General features: G+C 46.6%; 1 protein-coding gene across 1 annotated transcript in view; it reads right to left on the reverse strand.

Moving 5' to 3' along the window:
• A2ML1 (alpha-2-macroglobulin like 1) overlaps positions 1–24878 on the reverse strand; it is a 28673-nt gene extending 3795 nt beyond the window's left edge. The window contains exons 1-36 of the mRNA XM_027652577.1: positions 24860–24878; positions 24374–24473; positions 23574–23757; positions 22497–22659; positions 21893–21945; positions 19855–19875; positions 19205–19376; positions 18680–18764; positions 17223–17334; positions 15976–16090; positions 15484–15593; positions 14826–14993; positions 14368–14598; positions 13635–13698; positions 13102–13247; positions 12676–12825; positions 12282–12434; positions 11227–11311; positions 10310–10424; positions 9501–9726; positions 9246–9372; positions 8557–8678; positions 8006–8060; positions 7288–7371; positions 6052–6228; positions 5818–5899; positions 4889–5045; positions 4575–4649; positions 4025–4187; positions 3434–3648; positions 3080–3295; positions 2844–2968; positions 2449–2539; positions 1650–1718; positions 1233–1335; positions 1070–1111 (exon numbers count right to left, since the gene is read on the reverse strand). Coding sequence (XP_027508378.1) covers positions 1071–1111; positions 1233–1335; positions 1650–1718; positions 2449–2539; positions 2844–2968; positions 3080–3295; positions 3434–3648; positions 4025–4187; positions 4575–4649; positions 4889–5045; positions 5818–5899; positions 6052–6228; positions 7288–7371; positions 8006–8060; positions 8557–8678; positions 9246–9372; positions 9501–9726; positions 10310–10424; positions 11227–11311; positions 12282–12434; positions 12676–12825; positions 13102–13247; positions 13635–13698; positions 14368–14598; positions 14826–14993; positions 15484–15593; positions 15976–16090; positions 17223–17334; positions 18680–18764; positions 19205–19376; positions 19855–19875; positions 21893–21945; positions 22497–22659; positions 23574–23757; positions 24374–24473; positions 24860–24878 — 4374 coding nt within the window. The 3' untranslated portion in view covers position 1070. The remainder of the gene's footprint in view (positions 1–1069; positions 1112–1232; positions 1336–1649; positions 1719–2448; positions 2540–2843; positions 2969–3079; positions 3296–3433; positions 3649–4024; positions 4188–4574; positions 4650–4888; positions 5046–5817; positions 5900–6051; positions 6229–7287; positions 7372–8005; positions 8061–8556; positions 8679–9245; positions 9373–9500; positions 9727–10309; positions 10425–11226; positions 11312–12281; positions 12435–12675; positions 12826–13101; positions 13248–13634; positions 13699–14367; positions 14599–14825; positions 14994–15483; positions 15594–15975; positions 16091–17222; positions 17335–18679; positions 18765–19204; positions 19377–19854; positions 19876–21892; positions 21946–22496; positions 22660–23573; positions 23758–24373; positions 24474–24859) is intronic.
• Between the last annotated feature and the right edge of the window lie 954 nt (positions 24879–25832).

The following is a 25832-nucleotide window of genomic DNA, read 5'->3' on the forward strand; positions in this document are numbered from 1 at the left end:
TTGAGTGATTATTCAGGTTTGCTGATTTTCTCCCAAAGCAGGAAATTTACATTTAAGAGTACCTGGGAGAAAAACTTCTGCTCTGTGTGTGTGTGTACATGTACATGTGCAAAACTCTGCCATTCCAATTGCAGACTTGCACAGGAGAAGGTAGAGCATGCACCACTGCCTCAGAGAACTGATGGCACAAGGAACTTGCAGCAAGGGCACAGGAGATACAGCTATTACATCATGTTCAGTTGTATCTTGTACTCCAAAGCTGCCAGAGTCCTACTGCAGGAAGCATTAGGAAAAACAATGGGAAGCATGAGGAAGCTCCTCCACCACTTTCTGAGGTATTAAATGCGATTGTGGGGACAAAAGGTAAGATTAACAAGGATGGCGTGATCCAGTCCCTCCATGGCTATCATCAGGCTGTAGACAGTGCCTTGTCTTGGCTAGTAATGGGAAGGGCTCTCAAGGCAGGTCCCTAGGCAGCACTCTCTCTGTGGGATGGTGTCAGGATGCAGCATATACCATGTCAACATTGTCTTGTCCTTCCTGAAGGGAATTCTCCAGATCTGTCCTGGCTTCAGGCTACTACTAACTAGCAATCTTCCTTCAAGCCTCTGGGTATGTCACCCCACAAGACAAAATATTATATCTTCCCAGCTTCAACTTGCTCTTTTGGCTCCCTGAATCCACCTTTCCTAGCATGCAATGAATACAGTGTGGGGTAGACAAGATGGAGGCATGTCTGGGTCTGAGGGCCCTTGTGGGCACAGACTGCTATAGACCTGCATTCTCACCCCATATGGTGCTTAGTCCTTCCTTCCTCACTCTTACTTTGAGAGACACTGTCCCTTTCTCCACCTTCCACCAGAGTCTTCCAGCTGCCTCCCTGGCTGCAAAAGAGCCCCCATCCTAGCTCCACACATCTAGGCACAGACAGTTCCTCTGTCTAGATGGATATACGCTCCACACTGATTACCATTCTCCTTCCTGTCTTTGTTTACATTCCCTCTCTCCCAATCAAGACCCACCATTTCCTGATACCACTGTTTGTGTCATGCAGGAACTTGCTTCCTACCTCAACTACAGACAGCACTGTAGTCAGCCAAGGCTCGCTCCTCTGCAAAAGGAAATTAGGAAGCCGATTACACATGGATGCACACAGAGAAGACTGCATGTTTTTTCCCAGCCAGAGAACTAGAAGCCCAGCTCCCAACTCCAGAGTAAAATCAGTAACCCACCTGGCTGGTAGTAATCATAAATTTTGATGCTGGCTGGTTTCAAGTTCTTCATCTGAATTACTTGTTCCAGTTGCAGAATGAAAGTCTGAGATTCATCGTTGAGCTAGTGGAGATGGAAGGAAATTAGCAAGGAATGAGACAGAGGCGTCATTGCATCTTCGTCTTCCCTAGCTTGAGTGTTTTCCTGCACAACACCTCTCTGATTCCTTTAGAGATTCTGGATTTGAAAAATTAAGTATTGTGTGAGGAATGGCAAATGCCAACCCCATGACAATGAAATTGGGCAAGCTCCCTCTGCCCACAGTTCTACCAGTGCTCTTTCCTTGCCTAGACCAGCCTTTGGCTTCTCACACAACTCCTTGTCCTCTGACCTCTTGTTCTTCCTGTGCTAAAACAAATGCTTTTGTTCCCACTTACCTTCTCCAGATAAATGTAGACCACATTAGCTTCCACTTCTATTTTCTTAATGATGGTTCTGTGTTCCAGCTGGGATAGGAAACAATAATGCAAGGCAATTTGTGAGCAATTTTCTTAGGGCTTCCTGACCTGAGGGACTCACGGTTGCACTGAAGGGATGGTGTAGAACTGGACTCTCTGTGGAACTGTGTCTTTCTCACACACAGGGGCTTTCTTTAGTGGCTATATCTTTGCTATCTCTTCTGGACATCTCTTGTGAGCATCACAGTTATGAATATGGTGTCCTTGCTCAGTTAAAGGAATCTCCCACCTGGGGACAAAAAGCTGTGTGGATAGTGTATATGACTGATGTGTTGGTCAGCAAACAGGTGCAGACACCAGTAGAGATTCATGTTATCTCATCTCACTGAGTGTTAGACTGCTCTTAAAGACGTGCATGGAGGCTGTGCAAATAATTAATGTTTCAGTTTTATGCCCAAAGAATCTCTTTGGGTAATGCTGGAGTATCTCTAAGAAATCTTGTCTTAGAATTTCTGAGAAAGAAATCCTAGTATTAGCACACCCAGCAATACATTTTGTTGCTGGCCAAAGTCAGAACAGTGTCAGAGGGACAATCTGAACCACCTCTTATCTCCCTTTTGGGGCCTGTATAAAAACAATAGGTTTTGGTTCAATTATAACAGCAAAGGTCCTCTGCAAATTTAGTTACCTCATGGCCTGAAATGAACAGTTCCCAACAGGAGTAAGCAGGCAGGACCCACTTATCACAGCTGGGGATTTTTTATTCCTAAGTCCTTACCAACATTCTGGATCTGGACGCCAGGGTGAATCCGGACAGCAGGGAGACCTCTATGATCACCATGTTGGATGTGACTCTGCTCCCAATGTAGCTGGAGAAGAAAAAGCAGAGAGTCTGACTCTGTGAGAATAGTGCCCTCCCAGCCCCCCTTCTCTCCACCACTATCCCCTGTGTGCAGGACCCTGAGTCAGGTAGCCCATCTGGGACTGGGGACAGGGCAGCCACTGCTCCCTGTCACAGGAGTTGGCCAGCACCTTCCTCTTCCCCACCATCCATCTGTCCAATTCACCCTCTGTCCTGTTCACCCCAAGTGCCGGGTTCCTCCACTGGAGCCCTGGCTGCTGTCCCCAAGCACAGTACATCTTGCTGGAGGAGGAAACAACCCTTGGGGTCACCTGGCAAGGATGCGGACAGTGAGGACACGCGGATTGGCCTGGCTACAGTTGGTCAGCTCTGTGCTGACACGCAGAGTGAAGATCACAGCAGCACGTGGGGAAGGCTCGTGGTACCTCAGCACTATCTGCAGGGTAAGAGCCAAGAGCAGAAAAGACAGGCCAAGCATGATCTCATGCAAGGGAAAAAAGGCAGAGTTCTCCTCCCTCCTCTCTCCACATTCATCCCATCACCTCACCTGAGCAAAGACACAGCTGCTGCCATGGACCTGCACCAGGAACTGCCCTGGGATCTCTGTCAGTGCTGCCTGCTGCACCAGCAGCCGCCTCTGGCGATTGACTTGGAAAGCCCTCCCAAAGGCCCGCTGGGACTTCACCCTCACAGTTGCCTGGCCTGATGTGCTGAACATCCTTGCTGCATATTTTGCTAAGGCTTGCAAGCCGACAACTGTGTCCTAGAGAGGGAGAGACAGTCACCCCTTTGAAAGCATCAGCTCTAGCAATACTGACTTGGAACAGGAAGACCTCAAGAGGATTCGCCCTGCCAGCCTTGGGTACAAAAGTATATCAATCCACAGGGAGCTACTTGTTACCTGGGTGGAGGCAAAACCCCCATAGGCATTTTGCTGCTCAGTCAGCCATGCCACAATACCGGCTGCAGTTGTCATGTCACCTGCGTGCACCCGTGGCTTAGAGAGGTATGCCAGGAGCACGTAAGCTGTCAACTCTATGTCCACTGACTGAGTACCAGGCCAGAAGTCTATGGAAGCTGGAGAGCTTGGCTTGGGGCTCCAATGGATTTGTCCTCCTGCAGAAGGAAAAGGACCATGAAGGCTATTTGGGGAGGACATAATTTGGGGTTCACAGGAAATGAACCCCATAGTGCTTTCAGAGCTCCTTCAGCTCATTCTCTATAGTCAGGCCAGGATCACTTTCTTCAGTTTGTTTGCCAGGTTTTCATCTGGTCTTAGATTCCTACCTCCTCCCCCAAAAGGATCTTGACATCTTCCAGGCTGAGAAAACTATTTCTGATAAGTCACCCTCACAGCTTGTGAAATAAATTATTGTATTTTCAGTTACACAATGCAGTTACTGCACAGATACAAGGAATATGTATAAATATGTATGTCATTTTTAACTGCACTAGCTGGGCATACATTGGTCCAGATCTCAGCAGTCAGCACCTGATCTGATGGCCTGTTCCTCCAGTTTGTACAGCAGCTCCTGGGTTGTCTCATAGTCCCCAGCCAGAGCAAAGGCATAGGCCAGCATAGCTTCTGTATAGATGTTGGTGATGTTGTGAACCACCTGCTGCAGGCAGCGGAGGGTAGTCTGCATCAGCTTCCCCTGTGTTGGGAGGAGACACATGCCAAACTCTGACAGGGGTAAAACAGGGGGCTGGGAAACTCATTCCAGGGAGCCACACTATGTCTTCCTGATGTGGCCCCAGAGAAACCCATTAAGTTACACAATCTCTTCAGAAAACAGGCAGTGCAGCCCCAGCATGCATTGGGAGCCATAGCAACCAAACATTGTTGCACCATGTCAGTTTTACTGCATTGACTCTTTTGAGAAATGAGGAGCCACCATTTGACTAAACATTTGCTTACTCCCAGAAGCTCCCTCCTTGTTCCTGGCCTGGAGAACACCAGCATTACAAGCTGGTGTATCCCCACAGTGGTACCCAGATGTGGGAGTGCACAGGAGGGCAGGAGGGAGCATGCGCATCCTCACTTTTAGGGGCTGACCCATCTCCAGCAGTGCTGCAGCCACATACGCCCCCAGGGAGAATTCATCATCCGTGCTGTCCTGTGGAGGAAATGCACCTTTCACTCTCTTCACTGGTGTTAGGAGAGCACAGGCAGTGACTCCCCAGAAGGAAAAGCATCCCTCTCACATTTCCCGCCCCACACCCTGCTCTCTTTAAGGCTGGTTGCACAAGTTGCAGACTGACTTTCTAAAATCCTTTGGGATCCCACAATCTTTTGCTGTCACAACATCTGTCCAGCCATTCCCCAGTAGTGCTACCTGGCTTGGCCCTCATTTACCTTTAGGGAGGAGTGAAAAAAGCTCCCTTTGCTGGCAAAGCAGCCACTGGGCAGTTGGTTTTGCTCTAGCCAGCGTAGGGCATCCTGGATGTTCTTGTCATCTACATAGATGTATTTTCTGGCTTGACTAAAACTCTTGGCTACAAAAGCTGTCAACCTAGGGAGAGGATGAGTTGTGAGAAAAAGAGTCAAACACAAAAAAGGCAAAGAGAAAGTCAGAGATCTCCTGGTGCTTGTCCCTGAAGTTAACACTGACATATTGGGGTGCCAAAAAAGAGTAATTTTCATAAAGGAAGGTAACCTAAAAGTGGAAATGGTCCACAGGATCCACCTAAGTGGCTCCTCTCCCTACTCCTGGCTCCACAAATATACTACTTATGTAGTACTTATTGCTTTACCCAGTCATTTCACAGGTGAAAAATCTCCTGCTCTTTCTACTTTTACCTGTTGGACTTCATCTTCCCCAGATAACTAGAGAAAATCTTGAATTCCCCATTTTCTTCCTCCCTTCCTTTCTCTATTGGTCCCATAGGCATAAGCTGTGCCAAGGCAGCTCTTTCAACTCTACCAAACACCATCCCTGAGGAGAGGATTTTTTATTGCTCTTACCTGATCTTTTTCCAATCATATATACCCTTCTTGGCCACCAGTTCACCAGTAGCGGTACCTGATGTTGTCTGTGGGGCAACAGCAGGGCCATAGAGACAAAAAAGGACCTCCCATGCCCTGGGACCACATCTTTGTTGTTCCACTTTCTCAGAAACTCTGCAGCCCTGCCTGACTGCTTTTTTAGGTGAGTCAAGTCCCTCAGTCTCTCTCCCTGCCATTGTTCCTGCTGACTCCAACCAAAAGAAGGAGCATACATCCTATCAGCTTTTTCCTGACCCAGACAGGAAAAATCAGAAGTGAGGGATATTTGCAGTGCTTACCAAGTGTTTCCTTCCCCATCCTTCTGCCCAAAGAAACTATAGGAGCCATCTCTGTGCCTATAAAGAAGCTGCATCTGATACCCTGGGGAGATGGGAACAGTGATTAATATGGTACAGTAACACACAGGGAGTGCAAGTAACAGTAACACTGACAGAGCAAGTGCAAGGGCAAAAGCTATTGGTATGTTGGACGCAGGGGAAGGCAAAGGAGCAAGGTGAGTCTCTGGTACTTGCCATTGCGCAGGAATCCTGTTGCTCTCTCCCTAATCTCAGGGGTCAGCTGCCTGGTCTTCTCCAGGTACTGCAGCACATAGACTACAGGGGCAAACAGCACCATATTCTGCTCCCCACAGCCATGGGGCATCTGCACCAGGTTGTCCAGGTTCTGCAGTGCTGTCCCCATGAGGTCACCTAAACAAGGGTGTAAAAAACAAAGAAAGTGTAGGTACGATTTGAGGTGCTTCTTCAGCCAGGCAGTGGATAATAGCGCATTATCTCAGCACAGGAGGAAAACACAGGAGAAGGGAGGAAAGGGGAGTAAACAACAGAGTGCAAGATGAAGACTGGTGACTGTTTTGCCTCTTCCCACTCTGGCATTGTGACGCAGGGTGACCACACTATGGAGTCCCTGAGGAACTTTCCCTTATCAGCTTTTGCAGTCTGAAGAGCTCCAACCATAACAAATACTATCTGTAAAGGGCAATGAGCAGAGCTGCAGCCGTTCAGTCTGTGTCAGACAGACAGACAAATATAACAGCACTCAGAGAAAGGTTGAAATGCTGCTGGTCTTTAGCCAGGCTTGTTCTACCTGGCCATATGTGAAGCATCACAATGTGAGGAAGCCAGCAGGGGTGCTAGTCAGATGGTGTGAAGGTGTCCATATGTCCTCTAGCCAGTCAGAAAAACCTTGTATTGTTTTCTCCTTTGGGGTTTTGTTGCACAATATTCAAGGCTACTTATGCCAGGCCTGGCTTCATACTAATTCTGGCCTGCAGGTAAATGAGCCCAGTGCAAAGAGGTGTATTAAGTGGTAGGTAAGTCTGGTCCCAGTAGCCTCTGCAAAGTGTTCTTTTGCAACTTAGTAATGCTGAGAAAAATGTCTTCTTTCCAGGAGCTTCTGCTGTAGCAGTGAAACTTAACAGGGAGGGAAGATGGTTTTGAGCTTTGCTGTTTGTATCTACACAGAAATAGCCAAGGTCCTGAAGTCCTGGTAAAATTAATGGCCTGGAGTCTCTGCTCCAAAGTCCTAGCTAGAAAAAGAAGGATTATTCTTCTCTACAGATTACTCTTCCCATGAAAGCCTAAGTGCTAATCCAAAAAATCTGAAAGCCTGGTGTTTGCAGGGAATAGAAACACAGCATCCTCTCTTTTGAGCAGTTTCATGTCAAATGGATCCTCTCACACCATTACCAAGTTAACCCTTGTTCTTTGGTAACAGCAGTCTGTGAGCCCACAATAGAAGTCACTTACCTGAGATGGAAATGGAAGCCCTGGTAGATCCCTTTACTACATTGTCAGGGAGGTGAAGGGACACAGGTTCTTCAGCCATGTTTCCTGATAACAATGGGATAAAAGGTGTAGCATGAAAAAACAAGCCAAAATCTTCTAACTGGAGGGACAAGACTGGCACAGGTAAATGGGACACTGCCTATATCCTGCTCACACAGAATGCTTCCTACAGTCTGTCCTGGTCATTGCACCAAGTTCCACTGCCTGGAAACTTTTCAGATGAAGACAGATGTGAAAGCTGCTGGTCAGGCTGAGGGCTCACCAAGCTTCACAGCTCAATTTACTACACTTCACAAGCTTCAGAAGAATCACAGCTGGACATCACTCAACAGAGGAACATCCTGGAGAGACTTGCAATGCTGTACAGACAGGGTGGGAGCGTTGGAGCAGCTGTCACTGGTGACTATCAAGCCCCAGGAACATCCTGGGGGATGCAGTGTGGGAAAGAGACTACAGAGCAGGGTACTTTACTCGGGGCAAACTTAGTAGGACAGCACATGTGGAAGTAGTATTTCTTGTTCTTTCCTGTCTGTGGGGTAAGTGAAATTTCCATTGTGAAAAATCATTTGAGAACATTCTTTAATCAAACCTCCCACAGTTTAGTTCTACTCTCAGGTCTAATTATTTCAGGCTGCAGAACCCATTCAGGCTGCCCACATACCTCATCTTGGGCACATACCTCGTCTTGGGCACAGAAGGGAGCTGTAAGACTTCTCCACTAAGACACCTTCTGGCTGCCAAGGCAGAAACATGAGCATGGGACAGGAGAAACAAGAATGCACATAACATTCCCAAACAACAATGAAATTTCAGAGCAAGTTCAGGTCTGAATTCAGTGGTTAGTCTCCAGCTCTCAGGGAGCCCATGCTCCTCACCTTTGGCAGGTCTGCACTGAGGCTTCCTGCTTCACTGCTCAAGAGATCAAGAGTAAACACGAGGGACAGGGCTCTCTGGTCAGTGAGCATATACAAAAGCTCATGTACATAATAAAAAGCAGGAAAAGGTACAAGGAGAACCACAGACATGTGAATGAAGCTCAAGAAAGGGTATCACAAGAAGGGAATAGATTTGGCTAGGTCCTTGGGAGAACTAAAGTGAACTAAGTAATAGCTTTGGTATGCTATTGCTGGCCAAAAGTTGAGGAGAAGAAACCTTTTAGCCCGTCTCAGTCTGCCTTTCTCCAGGGGCAGTGATACTCAGAGACAGAAGTGAGCCTGTTCTCATACTGACCTGGACCAGCAAGTGTTTGATCAGTGTGTGCCTCCGCCTCATGGTAGCTGGCAAGGGCGTCCTGCCTCCACACCGTGACGTGGTGTCCAGTACCTCTGTCCTGACTGTGATATTCAGAGTCCCTAGCAAATAAATACAACAGAGCCCTTTTCTTATACCTGTGGCCAAATGGAGTCAACTTGCTTTAACTGACAGTGGTCTGAGATGCTTCAAGTGTTTTGGCCAGTAAAGGTGAACCAGCCAGTACTGACAGCTTGTTCAGATACCCCAAGTAAGAGGGAACTCGGTGATGCCTCACCAGCACTGACTTCATTACACTGCAACATGACTGTAACAACAGAAGGTCCAGCAGCTCCTTGGACCCCTGCTGCCCTTCCCATTACATATGGAGCACAGGACCAGCAATACAAGGTTCCCCCACCCACATCCATGCAACCTCTTCCTCCCTAGCTAGTCCCACAGCCCTCTCTTCAAAAATTCTCCATTTCATTTTTTCAGTTCTGTCCTCTCTGATGAGTCTGTCTAAGTAGAAAGGGAGAAATCAGACACAATGGATTGCATGTTTGAACCATTAAGGACAAACTTCAGGATCCAGAGGAGGCAAGGCTCTGCCAGTTTCTCTGGATCTCACACTCCCTTTCACTTCAGTTTTAGGGTTCCCCATCACCACTCCCTTTCTGCTGCCATACCCAGCTGGACTGCCGTCATGTTCCACATGAAGGTCTTGGACTCCTCTGCACACAGACACTCCCTGTCCCTGCAAGTCCGACATGGCTCCACCTGGAAGTTTGAGGATTTATCTGGGGCAACATGGATCTGAGGGAACAACAGATGCAGGCAAGTGACAGGGTAACTCAGGTGAGATGGCTTGGCACAGTGCACTCTAAAAACAGAGGGCTGGTAGGTCTGTCCCACACAGTGTTACCTGTGGCACAGGCACACACCTGTATGCACTGTTGCAGATAGCTGAAGACGGTAGCTTTCATTAGGAAGGTCTCTCCACGGATGACAGAATATGGCAACATCATGTCCACAAAGAAGGGCTGAACTGTTCTGAGGCTCGTGGTCGGGGCAAGGCCAAACCCCCTCCCAGCCAAGCAGAACATCTTGACTTTCCACTCTGTGGCAGCAGCAGGTGTTGTGATGGAGACATTCCTGCTTCCATTGGAGCTGAGAGGAAGAGAGCACTTGCATGAAGAAATTCATTCCACTCTGCTGCAATGGGGAGTGCTTGTGGCCTTTCACTGACTCACAGCAAGGCAGCTCTCAGCAATTTCTTCCCTAAAGCCATAAACCCTACTTAAATGCCATCACTAATGACTTTATGCCCTTCTCCTGAGCAAGATACTGCCTAGCCATTCCAGTTCTGTACACTCACCCAACGTTCTGGAGAAGCAGCAGCACCATATCCTCCTGCACGCCAGTTCATCAGTGTTAACCTAAGCACTGTGGCAACAGGGGCTACAAATTTAGCTAGTGCACCCACCAAAACGAGAAGTTAGTAGAGTGTACCCAAACATGTAGTGGTTTGGTCTTGAAGTGTATTGCTAAATCTGTGTATGCTTTACTTCTGCACCTCAAAGTTTACTAATCCTTCAGTTTGACACACTACGAGTGCAGTGAAGAGCCACAAAATTTGCATGCAGAGCTCTCTTTATACCTATGGCTGGACTTGGCAGAAATGCAGGTCAGCCAAGACTCAGTAATAAAGAGATCATTCTTCTGTTCATTTCTGAAGTCAGGAATCACTTACCCAACAGGGAACAGATTCCAGATCCAAGTTTCAGATAAATAGTAGTGAAGTCTTCCGTGTGTTGTAATTTGAGGTTGTTCCTTAGTGATTCTTTGGTCTTCTGTAGAAGGCATCCCTGAAAGAAAGAATAAGAGGTCCCACAAGAGTGGGAGAGGTAAACCCTGCCAATGATAGACAGCCTAGCACTGGGGCAAGAGACAAAGCAAGCAGTAAGAGATGTGGGAAGAGTCTGACAGAGGAAAGCACAAGGGAATGGGTTGATTTCACAGAAGAGAGAAAATATGAAGGGAAAAGAGAGTGGTAACAGGAGAACCAGCTTGCAGTGAGTTGGTTTCAAATTTTCCAAGACTTGGTTAGACTTGGTGATCTGACCCAGACTTAGTGTTTAAGAAACTAGGGACCTTCAGGGAGCCATTTTAACCACCAGCTCTTTAATTCTATGAATAACAGTACTGTTTGCTTGCTGCATAAATCTCACAGCCCACTGCAAGCAATGGTTTAATACAGGCAGGCATGTGAGCCAGCCTAGTTTAATTATCAAATGCAAACTGAGACATAGAGGAAGAACATGACTGTCCCTGTGGCCGCAGGTGGTGACAGAAGCCAGTTCTCATCACATCCTAGGGGGGTAGTCACTGGGAAAACAGATCCTGGTCCACACTTGTGTTTGTCTATGCCAGGAAAGGGAGTGCCATTCTTTAATGTCAGGGAACATCCAGGTAGTGACGTTCTTCAGAACCCTGTTTATAGGGACTGATCACTCCTACTGAGTCTGGTGGACTGGGCAGCTAGACTGTGGCAGCAACAACCATTACTCCTCAGAGAGCTAATACCCACTACCAGCAAAGCCCAAAGAGCAGAGGCCTCTTGCATCTGATGTGACCCTATGTCCCAGGTAGGCTGAAAGTGCAGCTCACCCATGATTGGCTTCCTATCCGCCCGACGAGAGCACTGAGATGGCTTCTTGATTACAAGGTTTGAGAAGACTTTCAGTCCCATGTTCTATTAGGAAAAGAAGGAGGGCATAGAAGGCAAAAAAAGTGTCTGTGAGTGGAGAAGAGTGACTACTGCTTTTCAAAATTACTCAGAAAACCACTGCAGTTAGGACAAGCCGGTGCCCTGGCAGCCCAGAGCAGCACTGGCACAAGCAGACACAGTGCTGAGAGAGGCATGGCACAGCCTCCCCAGTCTCTTCTTTTTCGTGAGATCACTAAGCTACCACCACTCTTCTGGAGACACTGGGATGTCTCGTTCCTCTCAATATATTTTCAGTGACAAGGACATACAGGAGAGGTGTCAGTGTCCTGCCCCATCCCGTCAAGCACAATGGAGAGAACAGCTGTATGAAATGTGCCCTCTGAAGTCATACAGAGGTGTGACAGGGAGCACACCCCCCATTTAGGCCCTAGGACTGTGACCTGGGCCTGTCCACAGACAGGAGAGATGTTCTTACTCTGTGAAAAGGCCTCTAGGATGTGTCTTATTGCTAAATAGAAGAGGACAAGTTCTGTTCCCCAGGTCTGAGGTCTTGTGTCCATACTGCTATAGGCTAGTCCTCTCTAGAGGAGATCTGCCTTGAAGACACCAAGAGATCTGCCTCAGGACAGCCCATAGTGCTTAAGAGCAGGCTAACAGGTAAGCCATGTCAATAATCCTTGGGATCACTCCCTGCCTCTCTTTTTTCTAATACTGTAGACAAACAGTACATAGCCCAGGACCTCATTCTCAAGCCCAAAACACTGGAGCTTGATGGTCCAGGATCTCATCATCTTGCTTTCTGCATCTGTGGAGGGAAATACAGGTGTTCATATACATAACGGGATTGTACATCTCCTGAGACAACACACCTAGGTCAGGGCAGACAACAGGGTTTGTCTGGAGAAGGCAAGGCCTTTGCAGACTGCCTGAGGAGAAAGATAATCTCAGATGCTCATAATTGCAACAGCTTTGGGAAAAGTCACAAGGTGATTACCCGGAAGAGGTTAAAGACGTCAGGCTGAAAGGAATTCTGCGGCTTCCATTGTAGCAGAGATGACGTGGACTGGGGCTGAACACAGCGATCTGAATATTCTTCTACTTGGGCAGGGTATCCCCGATGGTAGGCAGCAGGGAACAAACCATAGACCTAGGGAAACTCACAGGTAGGGAAGAATCGGGCAAGGAGCAGATACCACCTCCAGATGCTTCACTCTACCTTCCCCTAGCATACACATCTGTTCCTGCCCATCTCCATAGGCAGGCCCTGTTTTCTCTTCCAAAGACCTCCTCATTCATTAGCCTCCAGCTCCCCTTGCCAGAGCCCCTGCCTGCCTTCCCTAGCGCATTCATCACTCCCATGGTTTTTGGCTGGTTGCACAGACACTCACGATTTGGCTTGTCAGCTCACTCTCTGGTCTCATGAAGAACATATTTTCATCCACTGCCTGTACTGCACACAGAGAGCCAGGGGCTGCCTGCAGTTGGAGCTGCACTGTTGACTCTGTGTGGGCTTCTTTGTCTGGGAATCCGACCTTGACCTTGAGCAGCAAACCAGGAAAGGAATACGAAAAAGAGATGAGGAGGAGTGAGGAGGCTGACAGAAAGAGGGAGACCACCTGGAATCTCCCCTGCTCAGCCACTGCTATGAACAGAAGTCACTGCTGAAGCTTTCCTGGCCCCTGGGCATTGTGCTGAAGATATTCCCTTTCTCTCTTCTCCTCGGTTCTCTCTTCAAAGGATCTGAGGGTCTCCTTCCCTCAGGTCTCCTGACTCTTGCTTGTCAGCTCTCCCCGAGACACAGAAGTGAGCCTCACCTGGTTTTGGAAGCACAAGGCAACATTGAAACGGATGCTGTCAGCTGTTACCCCTCCAGTGGGGAAGATGGCATACACCACTAAGGAAGGTGATGGGGAGGAGTCAGCAGTGAAGGTCAAAGGGATGGAGAAGGAGCCCTTCAACACTGAGGAAAGAAAGGTAAAGTGTTTTTATCACAGCCCCACCAAGACCTCCTTCTGCCCTTCTTCCTTTGCTGCTTTATAATCCCACAACGTCAAACCAATTCCTGCTGCTGCACTGTCTGCCCTCTCTCCATTTTCTGACCCTATGTATTCCATCTTCCCTAGGTCCTCTCGGTCTCTTCCCAACATTATTTCCTCCCCTCCATTCTCCCTTTTTGCCCTCTTCCAGCTGACAGAAATGCTTCCTCAGCCTCCCTCTGTTCTGTTTGCTGACTGCTCAAGACCCACAGATTGAGGGAATTTGGGAGAAACTCTGGTAACTCTCACTGTCCAACCTAGAAACCCACTGGGCACAACTGTTTCCCATTGTCTGGCTGCCACAGACTTACTGTTCAGTTTCCCGATCTGGATAATCCTCTGGCCCCTGACAACAATTCCAGACTTCCCAGTGACCTGTAGGAAGAGGGACATGGGATGAATGGGATGAACAGGCTGCTGTTTGCCACCAGAGTGAAGCCACACTTACCTATGTGCATCTTGCTCTCATAAGCAAAATAAAACCTTCAAAACAAACTGTGGGTGAATCCAATCCCAGACTTTAGGTCCAGCAGATTTGCAGACATCACAGTTGGGAGGAGAAGCTTTAACACATGAGATTCTGGTCTAATCTGTCCAGTTTGGACAACAGATGGGTAGTGGGTTTACTGGAGATTAGTGAGTGATAACTAAGGTATTTCCTCCAAGGAGACTAGCCTCCAGGCCAGACCAAAATCCATTTCCACTGAGCAGCTGTTTGATAACCACAGTGAAAAAATGATCCTCCATCCAGTTTTAAAGGGACAAGAGTTTGACAGCAGATTTTGCACAAGACACTTCCCACTGCAGTCTTAACAGAGGCTAAGGGGGTGATGGGCTACAAAGGCAGAAGCCTCCTCCCATCCATGGAAGTGACTGGGGCCCCACCAGATCATGATGTTGCCAGGCTGAGTCCTATTGGGTGTAGCATTCACAGAGTTCTCTGAGAACAAGTGTTTTCTGCCATCACTCCAGGGATGACCTAAATTACACCCTCAATTTAAACTGTGGTCTGGTACCCTCAGTGCAGCCTTTTCCCTTACTCACATAATATGCAAAACCTATACGGCTGGTGTCTTCTCCCAGGTCATCACGATTGAGTGTGAAGGTCACCTGGACATTCTGCTTCAGCCCACAAGGCAGTGTTTCTGTAGGTGGGTGTATGTCCAGGAAGCTCTTGGTTGTGACATGGAAGGGCTGCAGGTAATGGTATGCATTCGTGTAACTGAGGTCAGTTTTTCGAGGTGTGTGCATGTGATCCTCCAGTGTGAACCTTCCCTGAAAGAAATCAAGTGTTTCAAGCTTCAGTGCTGTGTTAGGATGTCATCAGCTTGGTTTGGGAAAGACTGTTGGCTCACTGCCTTCCTGCTGACTCTACACAGGCAGAGCTGTGTGGTGAGCCCAAGACTGAGCTGGCAGCAGGGCTAAAGGGTAAAGGGTAGGAATGGGGAGCACTGACACAACTCAAGGATACTCACTTTGCTGTATACAGAGGTGGTATTTACCTCCAAAGAGACTGATGAGCTGTTCCAGGCAGTTGTGTCCAGGTTGAATGATGCTATTCCACTGCCATCTGTGATGTATGTTTTGATAAACCGACGCCTCATGAATCTTATCACGAGATAAACTTTTCTGTTTTTCATACCAGTTCCATAGTGATCCTGAACCTTAATCTGATGACAACAGGGTGAGGCAAGAAAGGCAAAGTTAGATATTTTTTCCAGTGTCATAACTCAAAACCTTCCTCTTTCTGAAAAGCATAGATCTTCCTTTGTAGGTAGTCTTAACTTCAATCTGGCCCCAAGAAGGCAGGAGAACTGTAAAGCTCCCTCATCTCTAAAGCTAAACTGAACATGATTAAAATCAGACTGCTCCAAAAGGTGGGTGTGGCTAGAGCATGAGGAGCTATCTCCTAGCCAACAGCTGAGACATTCTTGCATTCCCAGCACCCCTGCTGAGACACCACTCATCATTCTCAACAGGAGCTGGAGGTGTAAACTCAACATGGAATCTGAAATGCAGCAACTGGAGTCAAACCGGCAGGTAATGTGACACAATGCAAGGTAAAGTACTTTGTCTGAGAAGCAGAAAACAGTAGGTGTCAGCAAAATTTGTATTCCTTGGCAAATGTTGGGGAGCAAAAAAGCAAAGGAAGAAAATCACCTTCCCCCTGTAGGGTACTCCAGGAATGTAATATTCATTAGGTGTCTCAAACACTGCCCTTGCAGCTGTCCTGGAGATGAGGATCTGGCTGGAGCTGTTGATCTGCACCCCTGTCGGAATGCAGAATGCAAGGGAAGCTGGATTAGTACTGGAGATGACAACTCTACCCTATTTTAATCTCACTTTTCTATTCCAACCCCTCTAAGCAGAGTGTCTCAAACTTCCATCCCAACACCAGCATTCTTCAAGGTTTGGAGGCTGCTCTTGTGGCAGCTCCTTTTTCAGTTAAGATGTCTGTGAGCGCTCTTTGTAGCCTCACAGACCACTCTCCCAGTCACACCTCATTTGCCTGCTGCTGGCAGAGCACCTTTCTGTGTTCTGTGACAGTCCCAGCAGCAGGGAGGAGGAGCGGAGCAGGTGTTCCCTCTCTGGCCCTCAAAGCCACAGAATGGTTTCTCTTGCCCTTGCCTTCCCTGATGAGCACCTGGGTACCTGTACCCATCTCCAGGAGAGAGGCTTCTGCATAGAGTTTGCTGTCTTCCTCACTGGGAGCCAGGTTGAAGACTGATGTGCTCACAGAAGAGGTGAAACAACCATTGGTCGCTGTCTGCAATTAGCAGTGGTAGATATTATTTGGGGCTGGAGAGAAGGGGAGGACTCAGAAGTACAAGTCGTTCTGTCATAACTGTTGACCACAACAAATAATAATGCAGTAAAACACTGGAAGAGGTTTTCCCAGAGAGGTGGTAGATACTCCATCCCTGGAAACATTCAAGGTCAGACTGGACAAGGCTCCTGACCCAGTTGAAGCTGTCACTGTTCATTGCAGAAGAGTTGGACTAGATCAGCTTTAAAGGTCCCTTTAAATACTCAAAGTATTCCATGATTCTATGATAGATAGATATGGTTCATCTTTTAAATTCTATATTTTCTATTTTATATACATGAATATGTGTAGTTCATATTGTAGAAATATAAATCAAAACATGCATCACACTTTTATCAAAGCTATAATGTTGTCAACTTTCCAGCTTTAGTAGAAAACATAATACTCCTCTAAATGAAACACAGAGCAAATACATCAGTATTTTAATAGATCTAGCTAGAAAGAAGATTCAAAGTAACAAATCATTTCCAGAGCTGGAAGATTACAACTACTGTAACAAGTCATAATGACAAAACATAAAGCATGAAAAGTTTTCAACTGTATATGTACAAGGGAAGAGCACAGTTATTAAATACTTCGTTAGGAATGGAAATGAACAATAAGGAATCTGTGAACAAACAAAAAGACAAAATAAAGTATGAAAGCCACTATATGATTTGGCTATGGAATTAACGATGCCTCTGCCATCTTTGTGCAGCTCCAGGATAGCTTCACCATAAGGCAGTAGTTTTGTACCTGAGAAAACTCTGTTAGTTGTTGTTTCTTACATTGCATCATTTTCTGGCAAGTTATGTTTTTTTCCAGAAAAGAAAAGAATTCTAAAACTTTCTGTGAAATTACTCTTTTTCTAGACCCAATCATTAATAAGCAAAGTTATAAAGAAAGCTTCTTAGCAGGTCTAGGGAACAATAATTGCATTAATTGAATAAAACCATATTTGTTAGTCTACATATAATTACGGAGGTTGGCAAACCTTCCTTACATAGCAGTTCTTTCTGTTCACTCAGCCCTTGACCCTTAGTCCTGTGTGGTGCTTCTTTACTACCAACATATCTTCCAGGATTTTACTCACTGGGCCTTTGTATTCCCTGCAGATGTCCTTGCTGGCATTTTGAGGCCTCCTCCTTGCCTTCTGGCACAAAGTCACCCACACAGTCCCTCTAACTGCTTTCCCAAAGCTGTACCTGTGGGGAGAACACCAGAGGAGCTGCCAGGCAGAGGCACTTCTGTGTTCTGTCGAGCACATTGGTCCACAGAGGTGCCCTTCCTGATGAAAGTCTTAGTGCAGCTGGCAAGCAGATAGGCATAAAATATAGTACATTGACTACTCAGGGAGTGCAATAGCATGTTCTGGCATGCAAAAGATGCAGAAACAAAGCACAGACAGGAACAGACACACACTCCTTGAAGCTCTCTCACTTCTGGGCGCTTGCTGTCCTGGAATTGCAGGCAGATACAGAGAGCTGACCAGGCTTATCCACGCAGCACAGGGCAGTATTCAGTGAAGATGTTAGTTCAGGTGTGAAAGCAGCAGAAACCAGTGTCCCTGCAGAGAGCACCAGCAAGTGGCAGCAAAAGAGCTACAGAGTGACCTCAGACCTGCCTCACTATGGGATTATCTCATGATCTGGATTCTTGTTTCCACCATCAGACCTGCTTTGCTGTTTTTTGCAAGGTACAGCAGAAGTGTGCCCTTATCAGTTTAGAAATTCCCTCTGCCTGCTTTGCAGCCTTTCCTTGCTTTGACTCCCCTCTGATTTTCCCTTTGGAGCAATGCTCCTGACAGTACCAGTAAAAAGAAGACTTTTATGACCCATCCTGGAGATTCAGAGTGCTGTACTATTTGCTACTACAGTTTCATATGACCTAATTATAACTGTCCCAATTTATGAGAAATTATGTCAGACTAGTGGGAAAAGAGACACCAAAAGTCTCCAGACAATGCAGCCCCAAATACAAATGAGTTCACTCCCTTTATCTGTCTGCAAAGTGTTTTTGAGACAATTCCCCTTCCTCCTTTGTGCTTATATTGTCGGAGATCCTGCCTTCCTTCTCACCCTCAAATGCTCAGTTTTTGCTGATGACCACATAACTAGAGAAGTACATTTGCGGCTTCTAAGAAGGTAATAAGTTCAGTAATACAAGTGAGAAGGAACAGCATAAACCCCTAAAGAAATGCCAGTTCCTGCTCCTTTACCTGAGCAGATCTGCCCCATATCAGATAAGTGGTTTTCCCCATGTAAGGTCTTCCAAGGCTGGGCACACGCAACTTCCAGAGCAGGGTATCACTTGCCTAGAACAAGTCTCCCTGTAGCTGAATGGTCTCTCTCTAGTACGGCTCATGTCCTTCTTCCCCAAGGGAGAACCCAACATTTTGAATCTTGCACTATTTGGGATTCTTTGAAGGAATGGCTGTGCTTAGCCCTTCTTGGGCCACTTCTCTTTGACGGATTCAAGAGATAGAAGATATATGGAAGGAGAGACACAGTTTTGGTGAGCTCCTTCATTTCCCCTGAACATTCTCCTTACCTGCCACACACACGCAGCAGGAAGGTTTTATCTGAAGCATAAATCTGAGTTGGTCCCTCGAAGAAAACATTAAACTTTTGCAACACTGGAACAAAAACCTCAGAGTTACTCCATCAAAGGTATAAGACTACCTGGACACAGGATCACAAAAAGCAAGAGTGTGTTCCTGTAAGGCTGGAGTCCCATGAAGGAACATATTAATGAGGTAAAAGCAAGCATTAATTAAAAACAGGGAAACCAAAGAAAGAATCCCCTTTTTTTCCCAAAACCAGTCTTGAAGAAATCTTCAGTGTATTCTCACCCTGTACCAGCCTAGTTGTTAGCAGATACCTTCTACAGGAATCTCCAGCACGATGTCTCTTTTGTTCGTTTCTGATATTGCACATTCTATACTCCATAGATTTCTGTTCAGTCCTAGCCCTCAGGCACTACATCTTAGTTTACAATATTTGGCTTTACATTGTTATACAAGCAGGCAAGCAACAAACAAGCAACTTCTTCCATCCCATTCTTTGTTCTCCTTACCACGTTCCTCCACCTTAAAGGTACTGGACTGGACTGAACTGGACTTAAAGGACTGGGCACGGATGGTATACGTTCCCAGAGAGAGTTTGTCAGCTAACTGGAAAGAGAGATCTGCAATGCCCTGTTTTGGTCTCACATCCAGCCACTGGCCAATGCAGTTTTGGTTCGGGTCCTGTGGTGCAAGGGAAGGAAAGAAAAGGGACTCATCAGCAATATCTGCTATTCTCTATCCAGATCCCACTGGATTCAAAGGCATTTCAGAGATTTCAGAGGCTTTCAAAGGTTCCTGCTCTTTTCCCAGATGATGGTAAAGTGACCTGAGTACTGAAGCATGAACAGAGGTGAACCCAATCCACCCAGGTTTACTCTACTCTCTACTGCCATTGTGAAAGAAGGTATGAAAAGTCTCCAATCTTATGTAAAGATGAACTGTAAAAGTTAGCTAAAGTCTGGCAGGCATTCCTGAATGTAGAAATGGATGAAGCTGAACCATTTGGATCATCAAGGCTTGTTAATAGGAACCATTTGGACAGAGAATGTGCGTGCATAGAGCCTAAGAAGAGTAACTTGAATCAGAAAGACAGAAGCCTAGGTTCTATCCATACTGAAGTACCTTTCCTCATAACACCCGAGGAGTCTGAAACACCCACCTGGATTTCCACCATGGAGTACTGCAAAGCAAACAGACAGCAATGTCAGAAACTGGCATGCCATAGCAACCTCCCTATAAACTTATCCTACCCACCCAGCAAAAGTATTGTGACAAACATTATAACACAAGAAGCTTGGTCCTATTGAAAACAGCAGAATTGCTTTGAAGTAGTAAGGAAGATACATAACTGTGCTATTCTTTAGATTTGCTTTTTGATTCCTGAATTTTTAAGATGCACTTTGATAGATATTCTACAACTGTGAAAGGTAGAATTTGCTTTAATAAAAAGGAGAAGAGTAGGAATACTCAGAAGTACCATCATCCCAAGTTCACAAATAATAAATGGCCTCAGTTTTGTAACATAAATCTCAAAAATTAGCAGAACTGCATCACCTATAAGAAGAATACACCTCACATCTGCCTTTACAATGCCTGACTAGGAGGTAAGGCTTGGAGATATGAATTAATGCTGACTGCAGCTGGCAGTAACAGAGAGGGACAAAGCAGGACATACTTCACCCCTTCTAGGCCCATTAATTCTCTGTTCTTATATCACTGTATCTATCAGCCAGGAGGCAGTTCTGGTGAAGAACATGTAATTTGTGAGCACAAGGCATAAGGAGGCAGGAACAGTGACTTGGGAGAGTAACCAGTCTGTAAACATGTAATTGATATTTAATTCACATTATTCATCATTCTGAGCTTTAATACAGGTTAACATAGGCAACTCTGTTTTCACTGAAATAAAAAATATATGCAGGTTAATTATTTTCATAAATTGAATCTAATGTCAATGCTAAAACAAAACATGCTGGTGAACAGCACCCTTGTTATCTTCAACTCATCTAATTTAAAAACTACATATTATAGCTTTAATGCATAGCGCATTCAAGCCTTATAATAGCTTTGGATAAATCGGACCTCTTCTGAATTTTCATCACAGCATTATTAACAGTTATAGTGCTAATTTGCTTATACTCGCACATAGAGATCAATCATTTATGGTCAAATATCTTCATGAAACAACTGTAGGCACAGAAGGAAATGTATTGCTTACTCTATTATCTAACTAATATAAGTGATATGACTTCTCTTTTGGGAGGAGAAAGGAGTGAGTGATTCTAGGACATCACCAATAGCCCAAAAAGGAGGAAATTTAGTCAGCAATAAAGAAGCCAGCAGGATCTCTTCCTTTATTTCAGTCCAGAAGGATTTGATTCAACTGTCCTCATGCGTGCCCTTCAGTATTTAATTGTCATGGCATGAATTCCTGTTGGCTCTCCTGAGATTGCTTGAGGACAGAGGAGTGTGAAATATCTATAGCTGCTGGCTGCAGGTATAATTGCTCACTGTAGAAAGATGCTAGCCTTGCAGTTTCCTGGACAGCAGATATGCAAGTCTCTGGCAACTTCTCACTCCCTGGACATGGGGAGAATGAGCTGCTGCCAGCAGCAAGTCTGTATAATTTGATTATACTGTTTTCTCTCCTTTTTTTTTAATGATCACTTCATGTGTATCCTTTCCCATATCAATTAATTTTTCTTTAAATTTTGCAGCTTGCCTCAGACTCTCCTGCCACCCTTAGGTGCCACACAGTCCACAAATCACTGAGTTTTCCAAAGCTGTGGGAGGGCAGCTCTGGCAGCTTGGGTCTGGCTGGTTCTGCACACAAATTTGTCTGACAATTGTGCCTGTGGCTAGCAGCCCATGAATGTCCCCAGAAGCCCTGCCTGCTTTTTTGGCAGGGGGCAGGTGCACACAGCTAATTCAGCTAGCTGGGAGCACTGGCACACTCCACAAATACCATCACCAGCACCAACCTTCCCACCTGCCAGCAGCTGTCCTGTGAGGGCAACAGCAGAGTCAGTGGTAAGCAGGCACTGTTGTTCCAAATTGGTTTGCTTGAGGGTTGGCATTGGCCACCCTGGGTGCTGGGACTGTCCCAGCCTCCGCAGCATGGGGATGGTAAATGAGGCAGAACCATCAGAGGGAACCTGGAGACTTCCTCACCTTCATCACCTTCACTTAGGATTTACCTTGCTGTTAATAGGAACAAAATCTTCAGTCAACGTCACAATCCGGAATTTCACTGCAGGGAGAAAATGAATAAGAGCACACTATAGACACAGAGTGCATCTGGGAATGGACTTGCCCTGGATTTTTCTCACCCCAAAATCACAGTTCCCCATATAGCCCTACTGACAGCCCAAGCCTGCCCTGCAGCCCCCAAACCCCTTACTCAGTCCTGTTCACCACCTTTTCCCTGAAACACGCGGCAGCAGCACAGCAGTGAGCCTCACAATTTAGGGATTTTCCCATGGGCTACATCCAGTTACCCTTACATTTCCTTGTCTGCAGTGTAGACAGGTCAGTCCTATATACCTGGCCTTGGCCAAGAAGACCATGTTCAGGTTTACTCCTCTTCCAAGCCAGCTCTGCTCCTAGAGCGTGTGAGGCTGACCTTTCCTGCTCCTAAAATGTGGTTCATGGATACATCACTACGGAAGGCAGCACACCCCCTCTGTGCTCATGGAGGCCACACAGCACAAAGCACTCAACACACCCCTCATGGGAAATTGGAAACAAAGTCTGGGCAGGCCAAGGCAGGGGCACTGTCAGGGTACTCCTTGCAGTGCTCACCTGTCTGTCCTGGGTTATAGATGGGTTTGTCCATCTGAATAAACGTGCCTGTCCCAGCCCTGCGGATCAGGACTTGCTTCTCTTCATTTGCACTGAAGTACTGGTCATTGGAGATGCGCAGGTGGACCGTGCCCACCTCCTGGCTGCCTGCAGGTTGGGGGACCTGGGACACAAAAGAGGAAAGCCTCTAGGTCAGCAGTGCTCTTCTCCTTGCTTCGGCTGCACTGCAAGGCCAGCCTATTCACTACCTTACTCTAAAGGCCAGCACAGGCCCTCAGACTGAAGAGTACGTCTATGGAAGCACAAGGGACAATGCTTAGCAGCTGGGATAGATCTTGGACAAGAGAAAAAAGGGAGTCAGTTCTGGCACAGAAATTGTGTTTACCCCTTCAAGGGTCTACTGTTAAACTCTGCATGGAGCAAGATGGAGAAGACTTAACTCAAGGGAAGAAAATGTCTATGCTGATGAGAAATCTGTTTCCTGGAGTGTGTGGGTCACAGAGACTGAAATCTGCTCTTATTCTTCAGTGCAAACAAAGAAAACAAGGATCATGAGTTTGGAAAATCTAAAAGATTTGTGCTGAGATTGTGTGCACCCTCCCATGTCTTTCCCAGTCCCCCAGCACATTTTCAGGCCATTAAATAAAAGCTTGGAGTGAAGCAGACATGATGGGAAGCTGTCTGAGATGAAAAGTCTGGTTCTTTCTGCATCACAGATTTAAACACCCTGTGACAGTGCATCCTTCTCAGAGGAGAGAATTAGCTGCACAGCTGCCATTCGGGTGCTCTTCCATCTTCCCCAGACCTTTGGAGCCTGGCCAGGCAGCCTTTTCTCAGTGTGCCACCAAGGTGGATGATGAGGTACCCGACAGGAAGAGTACCAAGTGGACAGACAAAGCCAGGGAGCAGACAGCAGGCTCTCACTAAACACTCTCCCTGATTTTGCATTCACTCCTTTCCATGCCCTCTCTTCCTCTTGTCATCCTCATTTTCTATTTCTCTGGTAAGAGGCATCATGAGCCAAAAGAGCATGCTGGGAGCTGCCAGTTAGAGGTCCCTGCCAAGAATGATTCCGACCTGAAATCTGGTGCACTCAAAGATCCAATTGTTCCGGACGACCTTGCGATAGAGGCTGAGGTTGCCAGATGGATGCATCAGAGTTAAGGCCACACGAATAGGCTTTTCCACCCCGCGGAGGTCCAAGCACACCCTCTGGAATGAGGGGTAGGGCAGGGATGCTGGAATAATGATCAGGTACCTCCTGCAGTGAGGGAAAAAAACATCACATCTTGGGAGCAGTCTCATTGACACTTGGCACTAATACTCTGTTCTGAGGAAATCATTCCTCTGGGGGCAGGAGGTTCTGCTCTGCTGCAGTGAGGGGGACAGATTAACAGTGAGAGTGTGAACCTCTCACAGGAGTGATGGAAGGTATGTAGTTCATTTCAGATAAATACAAGAGAAATACTTTCAGGTGACAGAACACGATTCACTCCCCTTGCTTTGACATGGCTCATTAACTATCTTGACAGTAGATTGGTTCCTGCTTAACCATCCCCAGCCCTGCAACCCTTTCCTTTTGCCCTTCACTTTATCCAACACCTTTCCCTTCATCCTGTGTCAGACTACGTCAGTCCCTCACTCTTGTTCCCACCACCAGTCCTCACCTAGTTCTTGTACTGCAGCGGTATTCCAGAGAGAGGTTCCCATGTTCAGGAGGGTCTGTGTTCATAACAGAGCTCATGGTGTGCTGCATACCACCCTATGTCTATCCCTTCCAGGAAATGACTCTGAGGGTCCCACACTCTCTCCCAGCTATCTCGGCCCCTCCCTCAGCATCACAGCTGTCAGTCACTAGGTTTTTAAATAGCACTTACGGTTGTGCCACTATCCCCAGGGTGTACAGCAGGCAGCTCAGGAAGAAAGTAGTCCACATTTTTATGGGAGACCTCCAGAGAGGTGGATTCCTCTGGAGGGCTGGTCAGGAGAGAAGGTATGGTGCTGCTTCTCTCCTTCTGAAATCTCCAGGCCACCTGCAGTTATTGCTGTTTCTCCCAGGAAGCAGACAAGAAGCCCCAAAGTTTCCTTCCTTCCTCCTCATTCCTGTGTTTATAGTGTTGCAGGTACAGGGTTGTACCATGCAGGATATTCCCCAGCCAATCCAATCATCTCAGCAGCCTCACTGCTTCCTACGCCCCTGTGCATGGACCAGCATTATTGCCTTTTATTCTGCTAACCAACCCTGTTTTCTGTTCACTGCACTGCCCCTGCTCCCTGTGTCAGTTGCAGCCCCAGTCCCATTGTTTTGCCTCCAGATGGATTGTCCCATGACCCTTTGGCTTGTGCGCTCAGCTGGAGCTCACTGTGAACTCTTGTGGTCATGCTGTCCCCAAGCTTTTTGAGTCTGTAACGCCCAAGGTAGGTCTCAATCTTGAAGCGGAGACCAGGTTTATACAAAACCAGTATACATGCATAGTGCTCTGCTCCTTTCCTCCATGAGGAAAGCAGAGGGAGCAGGCAAAGCTGGAATCCTCACCTTGTCTCTGCCCTGCCTGTATTTCAGTTTGAAGAGAAAATCTGACAGCTGTGGTTCACCCCAGCTGTATCACACAGTCCTCTGTGGTCCAGTTCAGGGCCAACTTGCACACACACACTTACGAGTGGAAATGAATGTTGAACATTGGTCAGGCAGGTAAAAAGCTGCAGGGTTTAAGTCCTATGGGATTTTTCTCTACCTACCAAAAGGCTGTGGCTCTAGTCCTAGGTGATGGGAACACACGTTATCTAGTTTGGGAGCTTCTTTCCACGTGCTTATTTTACACCTGTTAGTCTAGTGATTTTACCGAACTTTTCCCTATCTTACCATAAATCAAAAGAAAATCTGGTTCTTGGAACTATTTATTCTCAAAATAAGGAAGTTCTTCTATTTTAGCATTAAGGCCATTTTATATCAAAATGCACCACTAATTCAGTACCAAACTGAATTCTTACATATGCAGGGCCTAGTAATATTTTCCTTTGCTTTAGAACAGATTAATGCATAGCAAGGAAACTAGGGTTTGGTCTTTTTTTTTTACACACCCCTCCCTCCACACACACACACTTTGTAGGCAGATACAAATTCTCCCTCTCCTTCCCCCCTCCCCTGGGCTTTGCTCAGCTCCAAGAGGCTGGTGCCAGTGGCTGAGAAAAATGTGTCAATGCATCTGGATAAACATGCAAACAGGAACTGGAACAAGAATGTGAATCGTTTTCTGTCACTAAGATGCCATTCATTTCTTTTCATAGGTCTAAAAAAGTACAGGCAGTGCCCGTTGAACAATCCCAGCTGACATT

Source organism: Corapipo altera, unplaced genomic scaffold (genome assembly GCF_003945725.1).
Source record: "Corapipo altera isolate COAL_440 unplaced genomic scaffold, ASM394572v1 0, whole genome shotgun sequence".
Lineage (NCBI taxonomy): Eukaryota > Metazoa > Chordata > Aves > Passeriformes > Pipridae > Corapipo > Corapipo altera.